General features: G+C 40.5%; 1 protein-coding gene and 1 long non-coding RNA gene across 3 annotated transcripts in view; one reads left to right on the top strand and one right to left on the bottom strand.

Moving 5' to 3' along the window:
- Positions 1-1,458: 1,458 nt before the first annotated feature.
- arhgap36 (Rho GTPase activating protein 36) overlaps positions 1,459-17,340 on the bottom strand; it is an 82,749-nt gene continuing 66,867 nt past the window's right edge. Inside the window, exons 4-12 of the mRNA XM_024801929.2 lie at positions 16,468-16,781; positions 9,662-9,878; positions 9,499-9,554; positions 8,877-9,027; positions 8,576-8,724; positions 6,913-7,083; positions 6,357-6,445; positions 6,023-6,249; positions 1,459-5,419 (exon numbers count right to left, since the gene is read on the bottom strand). Coding sequence (XP_024657697.2) covers positions 5,094-5,419; positions 6,023-6,249; positions 6,357-6,445; positions 6,913-7,083; positions 8,576-8,724; positions 8,877-9,027; positions 9,499-9,554; positions 9,662-9,878; positions 16,468-16,781 — 1,700 coding nt within the window. The 3' untranslated portion in view covers positions 1,459-5,093. The remainder of the gene's footprint in view (positions 5,420-6,022; positions 6,250-6,356; positions 6,446-6,912; positions 7,084-8,575; positions 8,725-8,876; positions 9,028-9,498; positions 9,555-9,661; positions 9,879-16,467; positions 16,782-17,340) is intronic.
- LOC143416167 (uncharacterized) lies at positions 11,513-14,658 on the top strand. Of its 2 annotated transcripts, XR_013096549.1 has the most exons (3): positions 11,513-12,929; positions 13,167-13,262; positions 13,614-14,658. It is a non-coding gene; the product is annotated as an uncharacterized LOC143416167 (long non-coding RNA). The 2 variants fall into 2 exon arrangements; XR_013096547.1 differs by having other exon boundaries at positions 11,513-13,262.

Here is a 17,340-nt window from a genome sequence, read left to right as displayed (position 1 = left end):
GTAACTAAAATTGGTTAAGATGGCTCTTTGCTAAGTTGACTGTAATGAGTAGACACAGCAGTGGTCCATTAGGAGACCTTTCATGCTTCGTAGATCAGTGTTTAAGAGATAAATAAATGTATTACTCTGAAAATGGTCAGGTACAAGGACTGGACTGGAAATGGGTAACAAAGCAGGTCCAAAGAGAACTCTTAACAGACCTTCAGAAAGCCTGCGAACTGATGCCCAAGACCACTTTAAAAAAATTACAAGACAGTCTGGCTCCTTGGAAGCAAAAAATGCAGAAATGAGAGGTTGCTCGAGTGCTCTACAAGCGCTGTCCATATTTAAAGTCGATATAAATGGAGGATTCTGATGATGTGGTTTTAAAAAAACTAAAAACGGATGCACAGTGAAAAACTTGAAAAATTAAAAAATAAATAAATTCCACTGAAGTATTTAAGAAAAAGATGCTTGAAAGGTTAAAGGGACTATTTATTTTTTAAAAAAAAGCTTTTGCTGTAGAAGCTCAGAAAACAACTATTTACCTGCAATCAGCTGTTTGTGCCAGTCTACCGTGACTGTCATCATTCCTGCCAAAATATTAGGCGCATTTTGATTGAACTGCAGTTTGTTTAATATTTGTACTTGTTGCTGTACAAAATTAACCTCCTGAGACTTGAGGTTGTTTGTTGCCTGCTTGAGAGGCATATTTGTCCTCTCTCTCTATTTGGACAGTTGGACCTGGTACATGTAAAGAAAAAAAGTGTCCTAATATGAGGGGATTGGGTTTATTTTGCAGCGTAGCACAATAAAGTCAGTATTGTATAACACTGTTTTAGAAAAAGGTGCAGAAACCCTAAAACATCTGAAAACGGTGTGAATATAAATTATTTCACATTTTAAACCCTTCCCCCCCTTTTATAACTTAAAAAAAACCACAAAAACTTAAGCTTCCCTCTCTGGGTTAAAGCCCATAGCTCATCTTCACTCAGCTGCCACAACCAGCAATTTCTGCAACCTCAGTTTTCCTGAAAGTGTGCTTCAAGTTAAGGAGCCGTGAGCCAGAAAAGCAGAGAACCGCTACTTCAAGTTAACACAGCATCGGCAGACAGCTGGATGGTCCAGGATCCACAGTGACGCAGTTTACAAACCTGATATTTTGTGCTGAAAGTCAAGTTATGCAAACATATAAAACTGAGGATACTGGTTGACTGCAGGCATTTCGTAAAAAAAAAGAAGAGAGCTCTCCAGTTTTTAAATGGAAGCTGAAAAGCTTTCTGCCTGCCTATTCTGTGTGAGATCATCCACCCCTGGAGGCTTTTTTGTCTCCTGACATTATTGCACTTAAGATGCTTGTCCCGATGCCAAAAGCATGACCGCACTCCAGCTCCGAGAAGCCGCTGAAGCGGCGCACTGACTCAGTGCGTTTATCCCACTCCTCTAGCTGCACCGTGAGCAGTAAACAATGACACAGGAGGCAGTTTGACATTTAATTCTCTGCAGGTAGGTGGTACATTCTCAAACAGCAGGTTCACACAAACACTGATGGATTTTACAACAATACAGAAAAAGAAATGCCTCGTTTCTTTTACAGGGACAGAAAAAAAAATGATACATTCACCTGCTGAGGGTGAAGGACGGAGTGCACAAGTCCAGAAATCAGAACCGGATACAAAAACGACAACAAAAATATATATCTTTGTACAACAAGTTGCTAGTTGTTTGGCACTATTCCCAAACCTATTTTGTTTGTCTGTACACTGAGTGTGCGCACAGACTGTAGGAAAAACCATGTATGTTGGCGATGTTAACGTTTGCAATGAATTGGCAAATATCGCCCTCTTGTGGTAAAAAGGGCAACAACACCTGTGAAATCTTGCTGAAGACGGATCTTTGTACTTTCCTGTTGGTTTAATGAATTTTGACACATCATAATAACCTTTAAAGCAGGCATGGATGCATTTATACACGGGTTTGATGCAAGTCAGAATGTTTGTGTCCGAAAGATGTAGCATATAAGGAAGCTTGTTTGTGACAGAAAAAAAAACCCCAACAAAAACATTTTTGTTAACCATATATCAACATTTTTAAACTTGATATCGAGTAAATGACTTGAAACACTGAAAACACTATTGTTTTAGATGATAGAGTTAGTAGGTAGGGTTTGTGATGATAACCCAAAATTGCGAGATGGACACCTGGTGCCTTAAAGGAAGAAGTTCCACAAATGAATAAAATGTAACAATTAGCAATATAGCAATTATTGGTAAGCGAGGGTTATACTTTATTGACATATGGATGGCATTTTCTTTTATAGTGGCACAAACAAGCTTCCACAGACAAGTTTGAAGGGCTGCTTCTCCTCTCTGATCGAAGAAATAAGAAAAGCAGCTTTTACTGGGCCGCTCAGTGCATCACATTATGTTGGTATTAAGAGGAGATGTTAGGACTTGGTTGGGAACACATCTCTGTACTGATATGATGTGACATATGGAGGTACAGTAATGTTAAATCTGGTTTACAAAAAATGCAGTATACCAAAAGTTGGTGAATTCTGGATAGACTTCATTGCTATTTACAAGTGGGGAACTTAAAGTGACTCAATCTGTGAAAAGAACTGCTTACAACTCAAAGGCAACACAACTTGTAGTGATTACAAGTAAACTTTCATTATATAAAAGAAACTTCTGATCAGTCCACCAGCGTTGGCTCCATTTTCAATCTTTTGACTTCCATATTACCAAACTGGTGTGAGTGTGATGTGCTGCTGATAATAGCAGGAGTCCCTCTGAGCTGCTTTAAAATACAAAAAAGAAAACCTTAGATTTTAGATGTCATACTGTTAAAGTAGCCAACGTTTCAGACACCAAGGCCAACGAATCAAATGTATAATTAGTATGTAAAAATAATCCCTGAAAAAACCCCAGCTAATCAGCCTTGGATCAGTATGACATCAGTGAGGGTTGATACTCACCTCAGGCACACCTGCCTTATGGTTCAGTCATACTAACAGGAATGGAAACCTCTCACTGGCTGCCAGACGATTGCATCTTTTTTTTTGCTGTCAATTGCAGGAAGTTGCAGCAACCAAATGGTCACCCAGAGGTTGGGCAATGAACATCCTCAACTTCAAATCAAACCCATTTGATTTCAAGGTCTGCACAAAAAATTGGAGGCAACCTTCCTGACTGACTGGAAGAGGTTTGCAAATAAGTGCAGTTTTATTTATAAATGCAGATGGATTACCATCTGGTTTCCAGCTGTATGTATTCTGGTTATATTCCTTTATAAAAGCCTGGTTGCTGAGCAACTATGTGATGTTGCAGTTAAATTGCCGTCCTGCAACAACTACGTCATTATTTGTGGAGGAATTTCTGCTTTAAATCTAAATCTTTGAGGTTCCGGCTGGACACTGAATGTAAGTAGTTAATGTCAATTAGAATTTCTGCTTATATAGACAGCAACAGGTTTGCAATGTTCATAGATTTATTATAATTAGTTGCCATCTTATCACAAATCTCAACCCTAAACTGACAGCAGGCTGACTCCGCCTTATTGCTGCCTAGATGAGCTAACATTGCTTTGAAGACGGCAACTGACTGTGAGTGGTTGCAGACCTGGTCTTCATCTTTAAAGCAACATTTCAAAGGAAACAGATCCCAAGTGCATTGGACACAGTCCGGATGACACAGTCATGCCACATTCTCAAGACGGGGACTGAAAATACTTGTTTCAGACAGAAGATGATCTGCACGATTTGTAAAGCTACTCAAGCAGAATCTAGAATTAAAATATGGATGTGAAGTCAGAGAATAATAGACAGAGTTTACTGTTTTAAACTAAAGAAGACAATCTTTGGCTGACTCCACTCACACTGACACATTTACCATTAAAGCTGAAGTAGGCAGAAATAAAGAACAGTCCTCTCAAAATCAGGGGCTCTTTGTTTTAAGTCCAACCCAACAGAGTTCTTCTTAGAGCATAAAACATAAACCTGTGCTGAGCTTTGGCTTCATATTGGGTTTGAACCCCACTATCCCAGGTTAAAGTCTTCGGCATAGATCTTAATTTGTAGTCTTAAGAGCTTGAACAGAAGGTGACTGGACCATCGTGAACTGGACGACTGGGAACCTACACAGGCTTCTTAATTTATACTTAGCCTTACATACCGTAAGTGAGCGACACCAATGCCACTATTTCTATTTATTTGTGCTTAGCTTGCCTGTGCTGCTTAAAACACCACTCCTAGCACGATTTGATGGCAATGATCAGGGTTTTTTTGTTGTTGTTTGGTTTTGCAAACACTCATGTTTGGCCAAAGTCCCGCACTTTACTTTCTAAAACCTGAAAACCCAGAGGGGGAACAGGCGTATGTAAGGGTTTTTTTGTCTCCATTGATGGGAGAAACAAAAGCCGCCTGCTGCAGCTTTAAGGGCTGATTTATAGGTGAAAACCTTCTCGAAATGCCTTTTTTATGTACATTTTTTAGCTATTTAACCATTTTCAGGGGCACAGATTCAATGTGAAACATCCTAATTACATATTCAGGTATAATAATCGACATTTTAACCAAATTTACTGCAGATGCAATCACACTGAGCTTTTTGCCCTGCAGTGCTCATTGGGGAAACACACTTTGCGGGTGTTTGAGATCATTACTGAATGTTAAGCAGCTACACCACATTTGCAAAAGCAGCTTAGTGCAGGTTGCAGGAAAAAACAAACAAACGGAGTATGCCTGGTATGGTTTCTGTACACTGAGTGTCAGAAGATGCAGTTGTAGAAACAGGGTTTAAAATATGAATCCATCCTGTACATGTTTTTATTAGTGGATCCACCTTCAGGTAATCTCACTGATTTATTCTTCCTTCGTTTTTTTGTGTCTGAGAAGTTTGTGTCCTTCATTTCTTCTAGTTTTCATTCATACCCATGCTGAGTTCAAGAGGGGCCAAAAAATGTGGGAAATTCCAACTTCCAGCTTGGAAAACCCACAGCAGGACGGTTATGAGGTCAAGTGGGAATGTCAGGGAGAGACCTGTATTATTTACACCAGTAAGCGTCTCTTTAAGTGAATCTGGAACTTGACCGGTTGTTTCTCTCCTCTCCCTTCATCATACCATCGTCTCTGAGCCCGAACCTTTCCCGGTGAAGAAGTCCCAGAAATTAGTGATCGGCGACGGCTTGCTCTCCTCCTGCGGCGTCTGCCTCACCCAGATGCTGTTCTCGGTCGAGCCGCTCAGACTCGAGCTCAGAGAGAAGCTCAGCGCGGAGCTCAGACCCGGGCCTCGACGGTCCTGGGCATCCGAGTCCTGAGCGTTGAGCCTGGGGGTGGAGGACAAGGACGAGGAAGAGAAGGAGGACTGGGATAGGCTGAGCAGGTTGTGGTGGGAGTGGAACTGACGCATGTGGCGGATGGATTTACCAGGAGGGACCTCACCTGCAGAGAACAGGACACGGTTTCAGAACTTGAAAGACAAAAACTATTTATTATCTTAAAGTTGTGTAACATGAGTCATAGAGTGCTGTGAAAAGTATTTGCCCCCTTCCTTCCGGATTTCTTACATGTTTCAGATTGCCAAGCAAATTTAAGATAGAACAGGTTAAAAACAACTTCTGTGTCAGCATCGCCCACCGCCACTAGGGGGTGCTGTTGGCCCACTTATCGTTCCCACAAACGTCCACAACCTCCAGCAGCCAGAGTGTGGTCTGTGTTACATTACACTGCCTTCAGAGATGTTTTAACACATGGTGGTGAAACTGCAGAGCACTGTTTCAGGGTTTTCTAAAGACTCCTGTCTCAGGCAGGAAATTTACCTAAAAATCAACAACTGCTTGAAAAGACAAGTAAGCAGATGCTAAACTAACCAAGGATCACAGATGAAAACCTCAAAACCTTGCGTTGTGGTATCGTTCCTGCTCCTGTCATTAATCGAAATGTTTTAAATGTTGATTTTTTTTTTGAAAGAAACAACTTTAAATGAGAAATTCCTTCAGGTCTTCAGAGCCTCACATTCACAAAAACTCAAGCAGACCATAGTACCGTATCTGGTGTCCTGCCGCTTCCTGTTCTGGTTCAGTTTGAGGACGTTCAGGAAGACCTCGCTGGTCAGGCTGCCATCACCGCCGCTCCCATCCGGGGGGAAAAGCGGTGACGGGGGCTCCAGTGGGGACAGGCTGCCGCTGGAGGCTCCCACTGAGTCCAGAGACGCCCCCGTGTCCCTGCGACCCGTGGACTCGCTGCCGCTCTCCACCGTCAGGTGACTGCCGCTGTGACAGAGCAGAAACACGCACGTTAAACTGAAGCTTTCTTAGTGCAGACGAACATAACCGACACCAGATCTGATGACGGCTGATCCACTGACTGTCACGGTTACCTGAGTTTCCTACGCAGCAGGTAGTCGATGATGTCCGGGTCGGTCTGGATCAGACTCATCAGGACCTCCTGCTGCAGCTCTGCAGAGACCTGCAGGAACACACATCAGATTCAAGCATCGCTGAAAATAATTAGCATCTCCAGGACCGATGGAACATCACAGCTGTCTGGTGAGGGGGAGTCACACTGGGGGAAACGGACAGAGTCAGTCGATCCTGGACAAACTTGGACGATAATAAGGGTGGCCAGGGTCGCCAGGGCATGAATATTTAGTCTGACACTTTGAAACCACGAGCACTAAGTATAAGCTCTCATTTCAGATTAACAGTGTTAATGAGAGAGCCTCCTCTGCCCTGAGGGGCAGCCAATCAGAAGAAAGTGAACTTAGAGAAAGGGGAGGTCAGGTATAAGATAAATAAGGATTATTGTGAACTTTGCAAAGCTGCTCTAGTAGAGTCCAAGAATAAACACCCCAAGTTGGAAATGAGCGTAACATAATAAAAGATTTCTGAATCACTTCCACAAATGACTGAAAGAGCGCTGTGAGTTTCTAGTACCGTGAAGAGTCTCCTGTGGTTCTGTATGAGCATCAGTGTGACGCTGATGATCGCCGTGCTGTCCTCGATGCCCATCACCTGCGGGCTCACGTCTCCCCCACGCTCCTTCTGAAGCAGGTTCGGCCCGAAGATCACGGCCAGGTTAGCGGCCGTCATCTTGTTTCCGGGGATCTGGAGAGCAGAGGAAGAGGAGGCGGTGATGGAGGTCAAAGTGCAGATGGAATATGCTGTGGTAAATTAAGTTTGCGAAACGGGATCCTGTTGGATTTCTTTTTACATTACTGAGAACCAACAAGCAGCTGCAGCATAAATGTCAGGACAGCAATGAAGCAACACCAGAACATTCATGCAATGTATTTTTCTCCAGTATTTCACAAGAGCAAAACGGACAAAATGGACAGTTTTCCTGACTAAACATGCTTTTTCTGCATTTCATCTTGCTTGTCGACAGCTCCCAAAAGCATCTGGTAGAGGTGCAACTTACTGAGGGACTTACCTTAAAAACGCTGTGTTCACAAAGGCCAGTTAGTCAGAAATGTTTGCATTTGTAATGTGCTATCAGCCAAGACCCTAAGACAACATTAATAACATCTGCCAACCAAAAAAGAAGCTGAGGAATTATTCTGGCAGAGTTCTGACTCTCTCTCCACTAATTTTATGTCCTGGACAGCCAACAAAATCATTAACATGATTTTTCTTTAATAATATTATGGAGAAAATGTGGTTCTGTGACAGCCAGAAACAACACAGCTAGCCTTCAAATTTAGCAATTGTTTGTGAGGAACCGTGCAACTGTGGAAGATTAGACTCTGAGACCCCGCCCACATCTAAACGATACCTTTAGGCAGTGGAAAATACTACGACTACTACTACTCATAATATTAAGGTAATACTTTATAATAATGCCACACTGGTAAGCATTAGTAAAGTATTAGCAAGTGCTTAATTCACTGTACATGATTAGACTTTAAGATGTCATTTATAAATACAGATATGTGTATCAATCTGTTACTGTTACACCATGTACAGCTATGACTGTTACTTCATCACTGCCAGTAATACACATAATCATAATCACGATAAAATATCTTAATTTATAAATAGCATATGTGGGAGGAGTAATGCTATGTAAATGATGAAGTAAGCACTTGCTAATACCTTAATAATGTTTAATAGTGTGGCAATATCATAAAGTGCTACCAATAATAATAACAACATTTATGTGCATAATATTTATGAAACACACAAGAAATTTCAGTAGTTTAAAAATTAAAATCAGCTTTCCTCCAAAGAATAAATCACAAGCATAAAATCTGAATGTTAACATGGCGGTAAAATAAGAAGGTTAATGACACGGTCTAATATACAATGAGTTCCTCCACAACCAAGAACCCCCAACGACCACCTTCTGTCTTTGAACGTGGGAACAGTTACTGCACTGTGGTGCCAACTTTCTTTGTTTCTTTGCTCTGTTACGAGTGTTTTTTTACTGGAAATGGATGGAATTCGATTAGGAAATGATATTATATTTATGTGCTTGAAGGACTGACACTGCCCTTCAGGGCGAATGCTTTCATTTTGTGTTTGTGTGGCTTCGACCTCGATGCCACTACTACGAGAGCTTCCAAAGGCTGAGGAAGACTTTATCAGTCATTGGTCCCACCTCCTCGTCGTTGGTTCCTATGCTGTCCTGTGCGAAGCTCTGCACGGTGTGTAACAAGGTGAGGAGGCGCAGCAGTGTGTCGCAGTTACAGGGAGGCAGCAGGTAGAGGAGGTGCTGGAGGTACTGCAGCTGGTCTGCTCCTCTCAGAACTGCAGGAGGCCCAGAGAGGAGGAAGAGGAGCAGGAAGTTAGTTACCCATCACATCACTAATTATACTGAGACAAAAACTGAACTCAATCATTAAAGCCGGTGTGTGTTTTTGTGTGTGTCTGTATGTGTGTATTGGGGGGTGCATGCATACAATTGGCATGCAGGAAGGCGGGGTAGAGCTCTCTGGGCAGCAGAGGATCCGGCATGTCCCTCAGAAACTCTTTGAGCAGTGCTGCCACATCGTGGACACTGTGCTCCTCATCCAGCTGGACGTCAACGCCCACGTCAAAGTCCTCCCGTAGCTGAGGAGCGCGCACGCAAACACATATTAGTGTTTAAAAACAACAACGACAGTGCCTTCAAACTCATGTTCGGGTCACGACGGGGCCACGGTTCCCCGATGGACACATTTCTCAAAAACAGGATCTCACACATCATCAGCTTTTCGCTCAAAGATTATTTTTATATTCGTGCATCCAGCTTAGACCGACAGGAAACACACGATGGTGAATCAGGGGACATGCAGACCTACACCACTCCTCTACTGCTGGCAATAATCCACGTTTTTTTTTTTCAGGGAAAATGTGAATGAACGAGTTTCTGTATATTTTTTCCAGCTTTTTTCCTCAGTTATCAGCACATCAGGAGGTGTTGGACCCCAAATAAACAACAACAAAAACTCAGAATATTAATGGTATATTATTAGTGGAAAATAAAAATTATTTAAATTAATTTATTATTTTAATTAAATTAATTGGAATAATTATCCTAACCTGTCTCACTCTCTTCTTGGAGCTGCCGACTCGGAAGATACCCACAGTCTGAAGACCTGGAATACAAAATGTTACCACACACCATCTTTTAAAAATTTACATATGGATGGACTCAAATAAACAACACTGAAAGGCTGAAAATTTGGGGGACTTAAAGCCTCACCATAGGTCTCGATGTGACTGCAGCACCTCTCCAGCACCCGAGGCACCTGTCTGTAGATGGGGTTGAGGCTGAGCTTGGTTTGGGTCCTCCCCTCCGACGAGCTGCCACCCGGAGACTTGATCAATTCCAGTTCAGCCGGGTGGGAAAGCTGCAGCGCTTCAAGCAGGCGAGACTGACTCTCTACAAGGTCAGAGATCGAGTCCACTGATAGACCACCCTGTGGAGCAAAAAATGTTTATATATGCCTATAATATGTTCATAATTTAAAAAAAAAGTACAATATTTATTCTCTTTTTAGCTCAGTTTTTGGTCTCCACCGGTCCCTAAAGATGATAACTTCCTTTATAGCGCTTAAATATCTCATCATGTTCTCTAGCTGGTTGTGAAGTTTGACTGAGTGCTGTTTGGTGATAAGCTATGTAGCTCTTTGTGGGTTAGCTAGGGCTTTTTCCATTAAAACGACCGTGTGCTGCAATTGAAAGTGGTGTGAGTGATGTGTTGTTAGGTCACTAAAAATGAGCGAAAATGTTACGATCGGTGGTATTTCTTTGTCGATTTGTCACTATTAGCTATGACTTTCATCTCACATAGTCATTTGTACCACTGTTAACAGAACAAGGTCCAGATATGTAGGAAAATCCATAATTAATTACTAAACTCCAGTTTTACAAAGTAGCGTGTGAGGTCAAATGCTCCAGCACAGAAAACAACGAGGAAAGGCAGTGAAAAAAAGCAAGAGACACTGAAAGCTGAGGCAAATATGTATGAGGTGATAATGGGATGGAAAAAAGCTCACAACAGATGACAACGCAGGCTCGAGAGAGGAAAATGAGATGTGAGAAAGACAAAGGGACGCTGACGACAGAAAATGGAAAGTACATTTGAAGATGGATGGCAGGAGAAGAGGCCAGCAGAGGAGAAGAGTCAGCTCCTATCGCTTGTCTTGATGTTACCATGCAGTAAATGTCAGAGGAGCCGAATACCACAGAAATATAAATCACATGTCTATGGCCTGCAAATAGTTTCTGGAGGAACATCAAGAAATTCCTCACAGCTCAGTCCAGCAACATACTGCAGAAATGAGAAGATGTTTCCTCCATCTGAACATGACTCATTTGTGTTTTCTACAATAAATGTGCAGTTTGGCCTTATTTATGCAAAAATCAGTGAAAAGCCACCGTTATTTGCAAACTTACACTAGTTTATGCCATCATTTCCATGCTTTTTATTCATTATTTATGTAATCAACTGTGCAATACAATCTGATATGCACTGTTTCAACTTCCACTCCTAATTTTCTTCATTTCGGGGGTCTCAGCCAGTGTTTCCCAAATGGTGCGCTCTGGGGCAAATCCAGGTGTTCTATGGGATTTTGGGTGACCAACACATTAGCATCATAACTTCATAAAAAAGTAATGTGTTACCTTTATATTCACTATGTTCATACACATCGAATACTCTGACTGACAATTTGTGACAGGTGGAAACTGACAAGCCACAGCTGATAATGAGGGCAGACAACCACATATCCTGAGCAGGTGGGCAGGAGCCACCTGAGAAATTGGATCTGTTGTGGAGGGCCTTTATAAGTTAATTGGTGTGGCTCTCCACAACAGTCCCCCTGTCCTCCTAACTATCAGTCCTTGGAAATATTAATTGCCCAGCCCTGCTTATTGCTCCAGCCCTCAACAACAATCCCCATTATTCATGTGGCCCCTTAGAAATATTAAGTGCCCACCTTTTCACATTGATGTATCCCTTCACAACAGTCCCAGCTTCTCATCCTTTGATAAAACAAATGATCCAGTCCTACTTATTGGTGCGGCCCTCCACAACAGGCCCACTTTTTCCTACACTGTAAACCCGAATGTTCAAAGTAATTAAACAGATTAAGTAGTGTATACTCAAAGTCTTTAAAAAGTTCTGTTAACTTAAATATGTCAAGTTCGTATAACATGTTCTTCTTTTTGAGTAAATGAAACTAATAATATTTGATTGAATTGAACTATTTCTATATTAAGTAAGCATCACTTAAAATAATAACTTAAGCACAACGTAACACAGTTAAGTTAGGACATATAAGAATGGTAAAGTCCTGTTATTTTTGTTGTTTCAAGTAGGTAGGATTTAATAATAAACTTAATTTATGTAGCACATGCTAAAATACAATAAAATCTCAAAGTGTTTCACCAAATAAGTAAAATCAAATTGTCTTAAATGCATTAGTGGAAGACAAAATGTATTTATTTTAATATTCATTGTTTTATCACTGTGTCCTACATATATATTTTTAATTTTTTCCGTAAGTGTTGAGCAGCTGCAGGAATCAATTTTTATTCCGAGTTAATCTCTGATTCACCCTCCGAAGCGGAAGGCGGCGCTAATGAGCATTAATACGAAACACAGAAGAAGTAAAGGTATATGGGCGGGAACAGCACCAAAGAGGCAACACGGACGACTGGAGAAAGTTGGACCTAATGGCAGCAACTAGCATCACTGGACTTACAGTAAGTTTTCAATGTTGATATTAGTTTATTGTTAAAATACGAATATTTAGTTGTATTTTGGGTGCGTGTCGAAAAGAATAGCAGAAATGTCGGTCCGTGTTTTTTATGTGCTTTGCTGCTCTCCCCGAAGGAAACTTTGCGCTTGCAGAGCTAGCATTAAGTTGTTGTAATGAGGGTCGCAGGCTGTTTAAAAAGTTAGATACTACTTGTTCTAGAGGTGGCGCCTGGTCGCCTAGTATAAAACAAAGTATTTTAATCTCTCTAAATTTTTAAACCCCCTCTCATGACTCAGAATAGTTGGGTCCAAACAAGCCCGTTGTCCCTGCAGTTACACAACGGAGATGCCTGTCTGCAGTGAGAGTGCTTTCAAGCAGTTTTCTTGTTAGAAACGCTATATTTTAAACTATATGTGCAGGGTTAGGGTTGTGAAGGAGCTCTTGGACCTCTGGCCTGCTCTAAAAATGGAGTCTGAGGTAATATGGATCAGCTCTGTTTAAAATGAAAATTGTAATTCTTACTCATGTGGCAGCTTTTTGCTGCTTTATAAAGATGTGTGAGATTCTTCAAATTGAACTGTATTGTCCTTCTGCTGTAGTTGTATGCAGAGTTTCAGCGGATTACAAATCAGAACCTGCCCAATACATTCTACGCTGAACTTGACCGCCATCTTCCTCGACTGATGACCTTATTCAGCCCGGGCATCAAAAACTGGGAAGACAGCAGATGCCCTGGCTGAAATTCTAAGAATTCACAATGAACAGGTAATAATAGATTGTTACACATTTCATAGGTTGAACCAGTGGAACATTGGACAGGTTCAATGATTTAAATGAGCTTTTTGAATTTTGCTATTACTCCACTTTGTGTTTGCTATTTGTCTGACTGTATTAAAGATGTGAACAGGTTATTTGTGGACATATGTTCTGATTTGACTGTTGTTTTTGTTGTTGTTCAGTAAACTCACCAGTATATAAAATTCTGTTTTTATCTGGAAATAGGAAATCCATGATATCCACACCAAGTGCACTACCGTTCTCCCTGCCCTTCCTGTCTATCTGCATGAGGATGTCTCTGGATTTTTCAGAACCTGCACTGTGAGTGTCCTTAAGTATCTAACAGATACTACTGTGTATATAAACAGTGCATCAAAGTACAAACATGTATTTTGATGCACTGTTTGGACTTACCTTTGTTTAGTCTACTCCTGTGTATTTCCTTTAGCTTAGTTTCAGTCTATCTCACACCACTTGATTCTCTGGTGAATTAGCTGATTTATGTGTGCAGAACATGGATCTTCTGTTTTTCACCTCTTACAGTGAGACTCAGGTCTCCCTTGTAAAAGAGGTATTGGATCTCAGTGGGAGTTGGTAAAATGAGAAATTATATGTCGTCTGTTGTATTTCTTGGGTTAGATTGTGATTAGTATCTCTTTTTCATTAATTCAGGACGAATCTGATGAGTTGGAGCTTGATGGTGTTGAAGTGGCCCTCTTCACTGTCATCAGTGACCATCACACAACAAGTCCAGTTCACTACCAACCTGTGAAAATCTCTGTCGTCATTGAAAGTGATGCCGTGTTCAGTCTCCCCAGATTTGGTGAAGCCTTCCTAGTAATGTTTGGACTGATCTATGCACTTCACCTCAGCTACCCCAAAGCCCTGACCAACACTTTAGAATTTACTCAAAAGATTTTATTTGGTCTAGAAAGTGGTAAACTGTCACCCAGGTTACAGACCCTCAAGAATGACTTGGTTATGTAGGAACTCATCTGAAAGAAGGATGCAGGGTGAAGCATTATAAAAGGCTAGTTCAAAGTTCTCTCCTTTCATCTAAATAATGCCTCAAAACATTATTAGATTACTCTACAGGTGTTCAGCCAATAGGTCCAAACTATACAACGTGCCTTTGTTCTCATTAACATAATGCAAAGCAACACTAATGTTTTGTATGTTTTAATGTTTTTCGTAATACTATTTCCAAAACATTGTGGGCTGCGCAAGATGACCTAAATTTCACTGTTTGATACTGGTTAATGTAAAACAAATAGCATTGTAATTCACTCAAATTGCTGCCTTGTTGTCTTATTCAGATATTAGCCAGAGAGCCAAAAGCACATTTTGATATTATTAATTATTATTTTTCATTACTCTGACAGTTTTCCTGACTAAACAATTTTTGGTCTACTTATTTTAATTTATAAATGTTTTTGTTAATTATTTTTAATTTATGTAAATTTTTTTTAAAAATGTATTTAATTTCAACATAGTGCTAAAAGGGAGCAGGCAAGATACTGTTCAATGGCAGATGTTTATGACTTTTGCATATTAAGTTACCGATACTCAGTGTAATTGAGGCAATCAATTGCCTCAAAAATTTTAAGTTTTGGGTCACATGTTTTTAAGTATCAAGTAGTCAACATATTTGACTAACGTGTACTTAAAATAATGACAACACAAACTAATAAACATTTGAGTTTTGTTAACATAAAAACGTTGTAGTTGTGTACTTATTTTTTATAAGTTCTGTGAACTTATTTCTTTGAATTTGTAAACTTGAAACTTTAAGTCATATTAACTGCAAATATTTGAGTTGACCGTTCTCAAAAGATACAAGTACCATGTAATCCAAACTTTTATGTTCTGGAAAAATTTGGCTTTTGAGTTGATCAACTCAAAAAAATTGAGGCAATCGATTGCCTCAATTTTTTTAAGTTCTGGTAACTTATTCGGGTTTACAGTGTACTTTCTGCAAATCAGGATCATCCAGAAGACTTCATGCATTTAGAAACTCTTAAATATTACTTAAGCTGACCTTTGTTGATCTAATGATTTGCTTCTTTCTAATCTTAACCTTCATCAGAAACACATTTTGAATATTAGCGAAAGTCTGCAAATGACCTGCTATGCCATGTCATTCTGTTTGAAATCCAGGATAGTTATCCACTTCATGTGCAGCTCGGTGTTTTGCACAGCTGTAATACTTATGTGAGAGAGACCATCCCCGTCTATCATCCATCATAACACTGTCTAATGCTGTCATCGTTGCTCCGGTACAAAATCAAATAATATTTCAAGGTGTCCTTACAGCAGGTTCTCTTGCACTGGTGACAACACCAGTGAGCTCCCGCTGCTTTATTATTCATGATAATATATTCATGATTCAAGATCTCCACATGTTTATTTCCTTAAACAAAGACCTGCAATGCTTTAGACATTTCCATTCCACCAGTAATCTTATTGGAAAATCAATATCCTTAACAAAAAAAGCATTCTTAGTATTTATGGTATGGCATAAAGTGGCACATTTATGCAAGATTACAAGGCTCAGAGTTGCCTGTTACTTGTTCTTTGCCTGTAAAATGCACTTGTATGTAGGGATGTATGTAGCTGTTCTATATGCCCACAGTTGCTCCAAAAGCTGTATCAAAAGCCACTCAAAAACAGGCAATAAGAAGGAAATCAGCAGCTTGCTTCGCTGCAGAGAGATTTCCATACCAAGGCCTTTCCTGGTGACAAACACTGTGTTAGTAGATTTAGTGCCTGCTCCCACTGATCACTAATATATCTGACCTGAAGATGCAGCCTGTGATGACTGGAGGCAGATTTTCACAGAAATTATTCAAAACGTTTTATACAGAAATTGTTTTTTTTTATGTTACAATACAATCCATTCCCAGATTAGCAATAAATAACCATTTATCATCATCATCATCATTGTTTATTTATATAGCACCTTAAAAAAAACACCTGGTAGACCAAGAATATAACTATAAAGAGTAATATTAAAAGAACAATTTAACACAAAAAAATGCATGTTTCATAACGAGTAATGAAGATAATCATCAGAATCACATTAAAGTCTCATTTCTATCAAATGTTACCACTGAGGCAGCGCTGTGTCTGCTGTTTACCTCAATGACCGACTCTTATCGCCTGCACTCGATAGCTGGTTCAGATTCGATTACAGTTATATGGCTGTAATCATACTCATTACAAGCTTTACATAACCACTGGTTCCAGATCGGCATGAAAAGAAATTACAGAGTGTAATGGCCTCTAGCAGAGACGGGTTCACACACACACACAAACACACAGAAATGTAGGTGCACACACCACTTTTACTACAAACGTACTGCTGTGGAAATATTTAAAAAAAGCTAGAAATGCACTCAGAGATTAGTGTGGAGGCCTTGAGTACAGCACATACATGTAATCCTCACGGTGAATGAGACTAAATCTGGCAGAAAGAAACACATGTCCACTGTTTTTGTGCGTGTGTTGTCACTCAAAGAAATCTTACCCTTCTCTGTCCTCGTCCGGTGTTATCCAGAAACGTGGGTGACAGCGGTTTGTTCTGAGGGTCAGAAATTGGCGCCGGTGCCACAGAGTTAGCAGACGGCGAGCCCGGACCTCCTCCTGTGATGGACGAGGAGCTGACCAGAGGTCTGCTCCCATTGAAGAACTGACGCTTCTCCGCCCTGAATCGCAGGACGCTCGCCTCCAGGTCGAGGCAGTCGCGCCTGCTCTCCTTCAGAGCATCCTGCCGCCGCTTGTAGGCCCGGTCGTTGGCGATGACCTGGGAGAGCGGGATACCAAAGGCCTTGGGAGCCGATTCTGAGGAAAGAGGAGAAAATTTTATTTTCTTGCCAGCAATGATGAACACATAAAAGCAACAGAGAAAACAAGGATGAAGTAGAAAGAAGAAAACAAACATATTGCCCAGAATATCCAAATAGACGATATGGATGAAAAATAGGGAAATAATATTAGTGCTATTTATTTTATGCCTTATTTAAGTGTTAAATATTATTATATCACTCTTCCTCACTTGAACACATTCTTTTTGTACTTGAAACGTGATTAAAATGTATAAGAACAGCATCTGTCTGATTTACTGTTTGTTCCCCTGTACAAACAGAACTGCAGAGAAATACATCTGAATGCGCTAACATTGTAACTCATATTTGGAGCAGAACTGGAGCCTCCAGCGAGTTAATTTATTTATAGTACACATTCTTGTCTGCTGATAGTATCTGAGATCCAAACAGGAAGATGATGTGACTTTCATCATTAGGGCGAACAACAGAAGCCTGGTTTCTGCAACATTTGCACCAGTGTTGTGCGATGCTGTGAAACAACAAATGAACACGAAAATGGATCTAAAATATGGGAT

This window comes from Maylandia zebra, linkage group LG3 (assembly GCF_041146795.1).
Source record: "Maylandia zebra isolate NMK-2024a linkage group LG3, Mzebra_GT3a, whole genome shotgun sequence".
NCBI classification, from domain to species: Eukaryota; Metazoa; Chordata; class Actinopteri; order Cichliformes; family Cichlidae; genus Maylandia; species Maylandia zebra.
The sequence above is the reverse complement of the archived record's forward strand: the minus strand, read 5'-3'. Positions and strand labels throughout refer to the sequence as shown.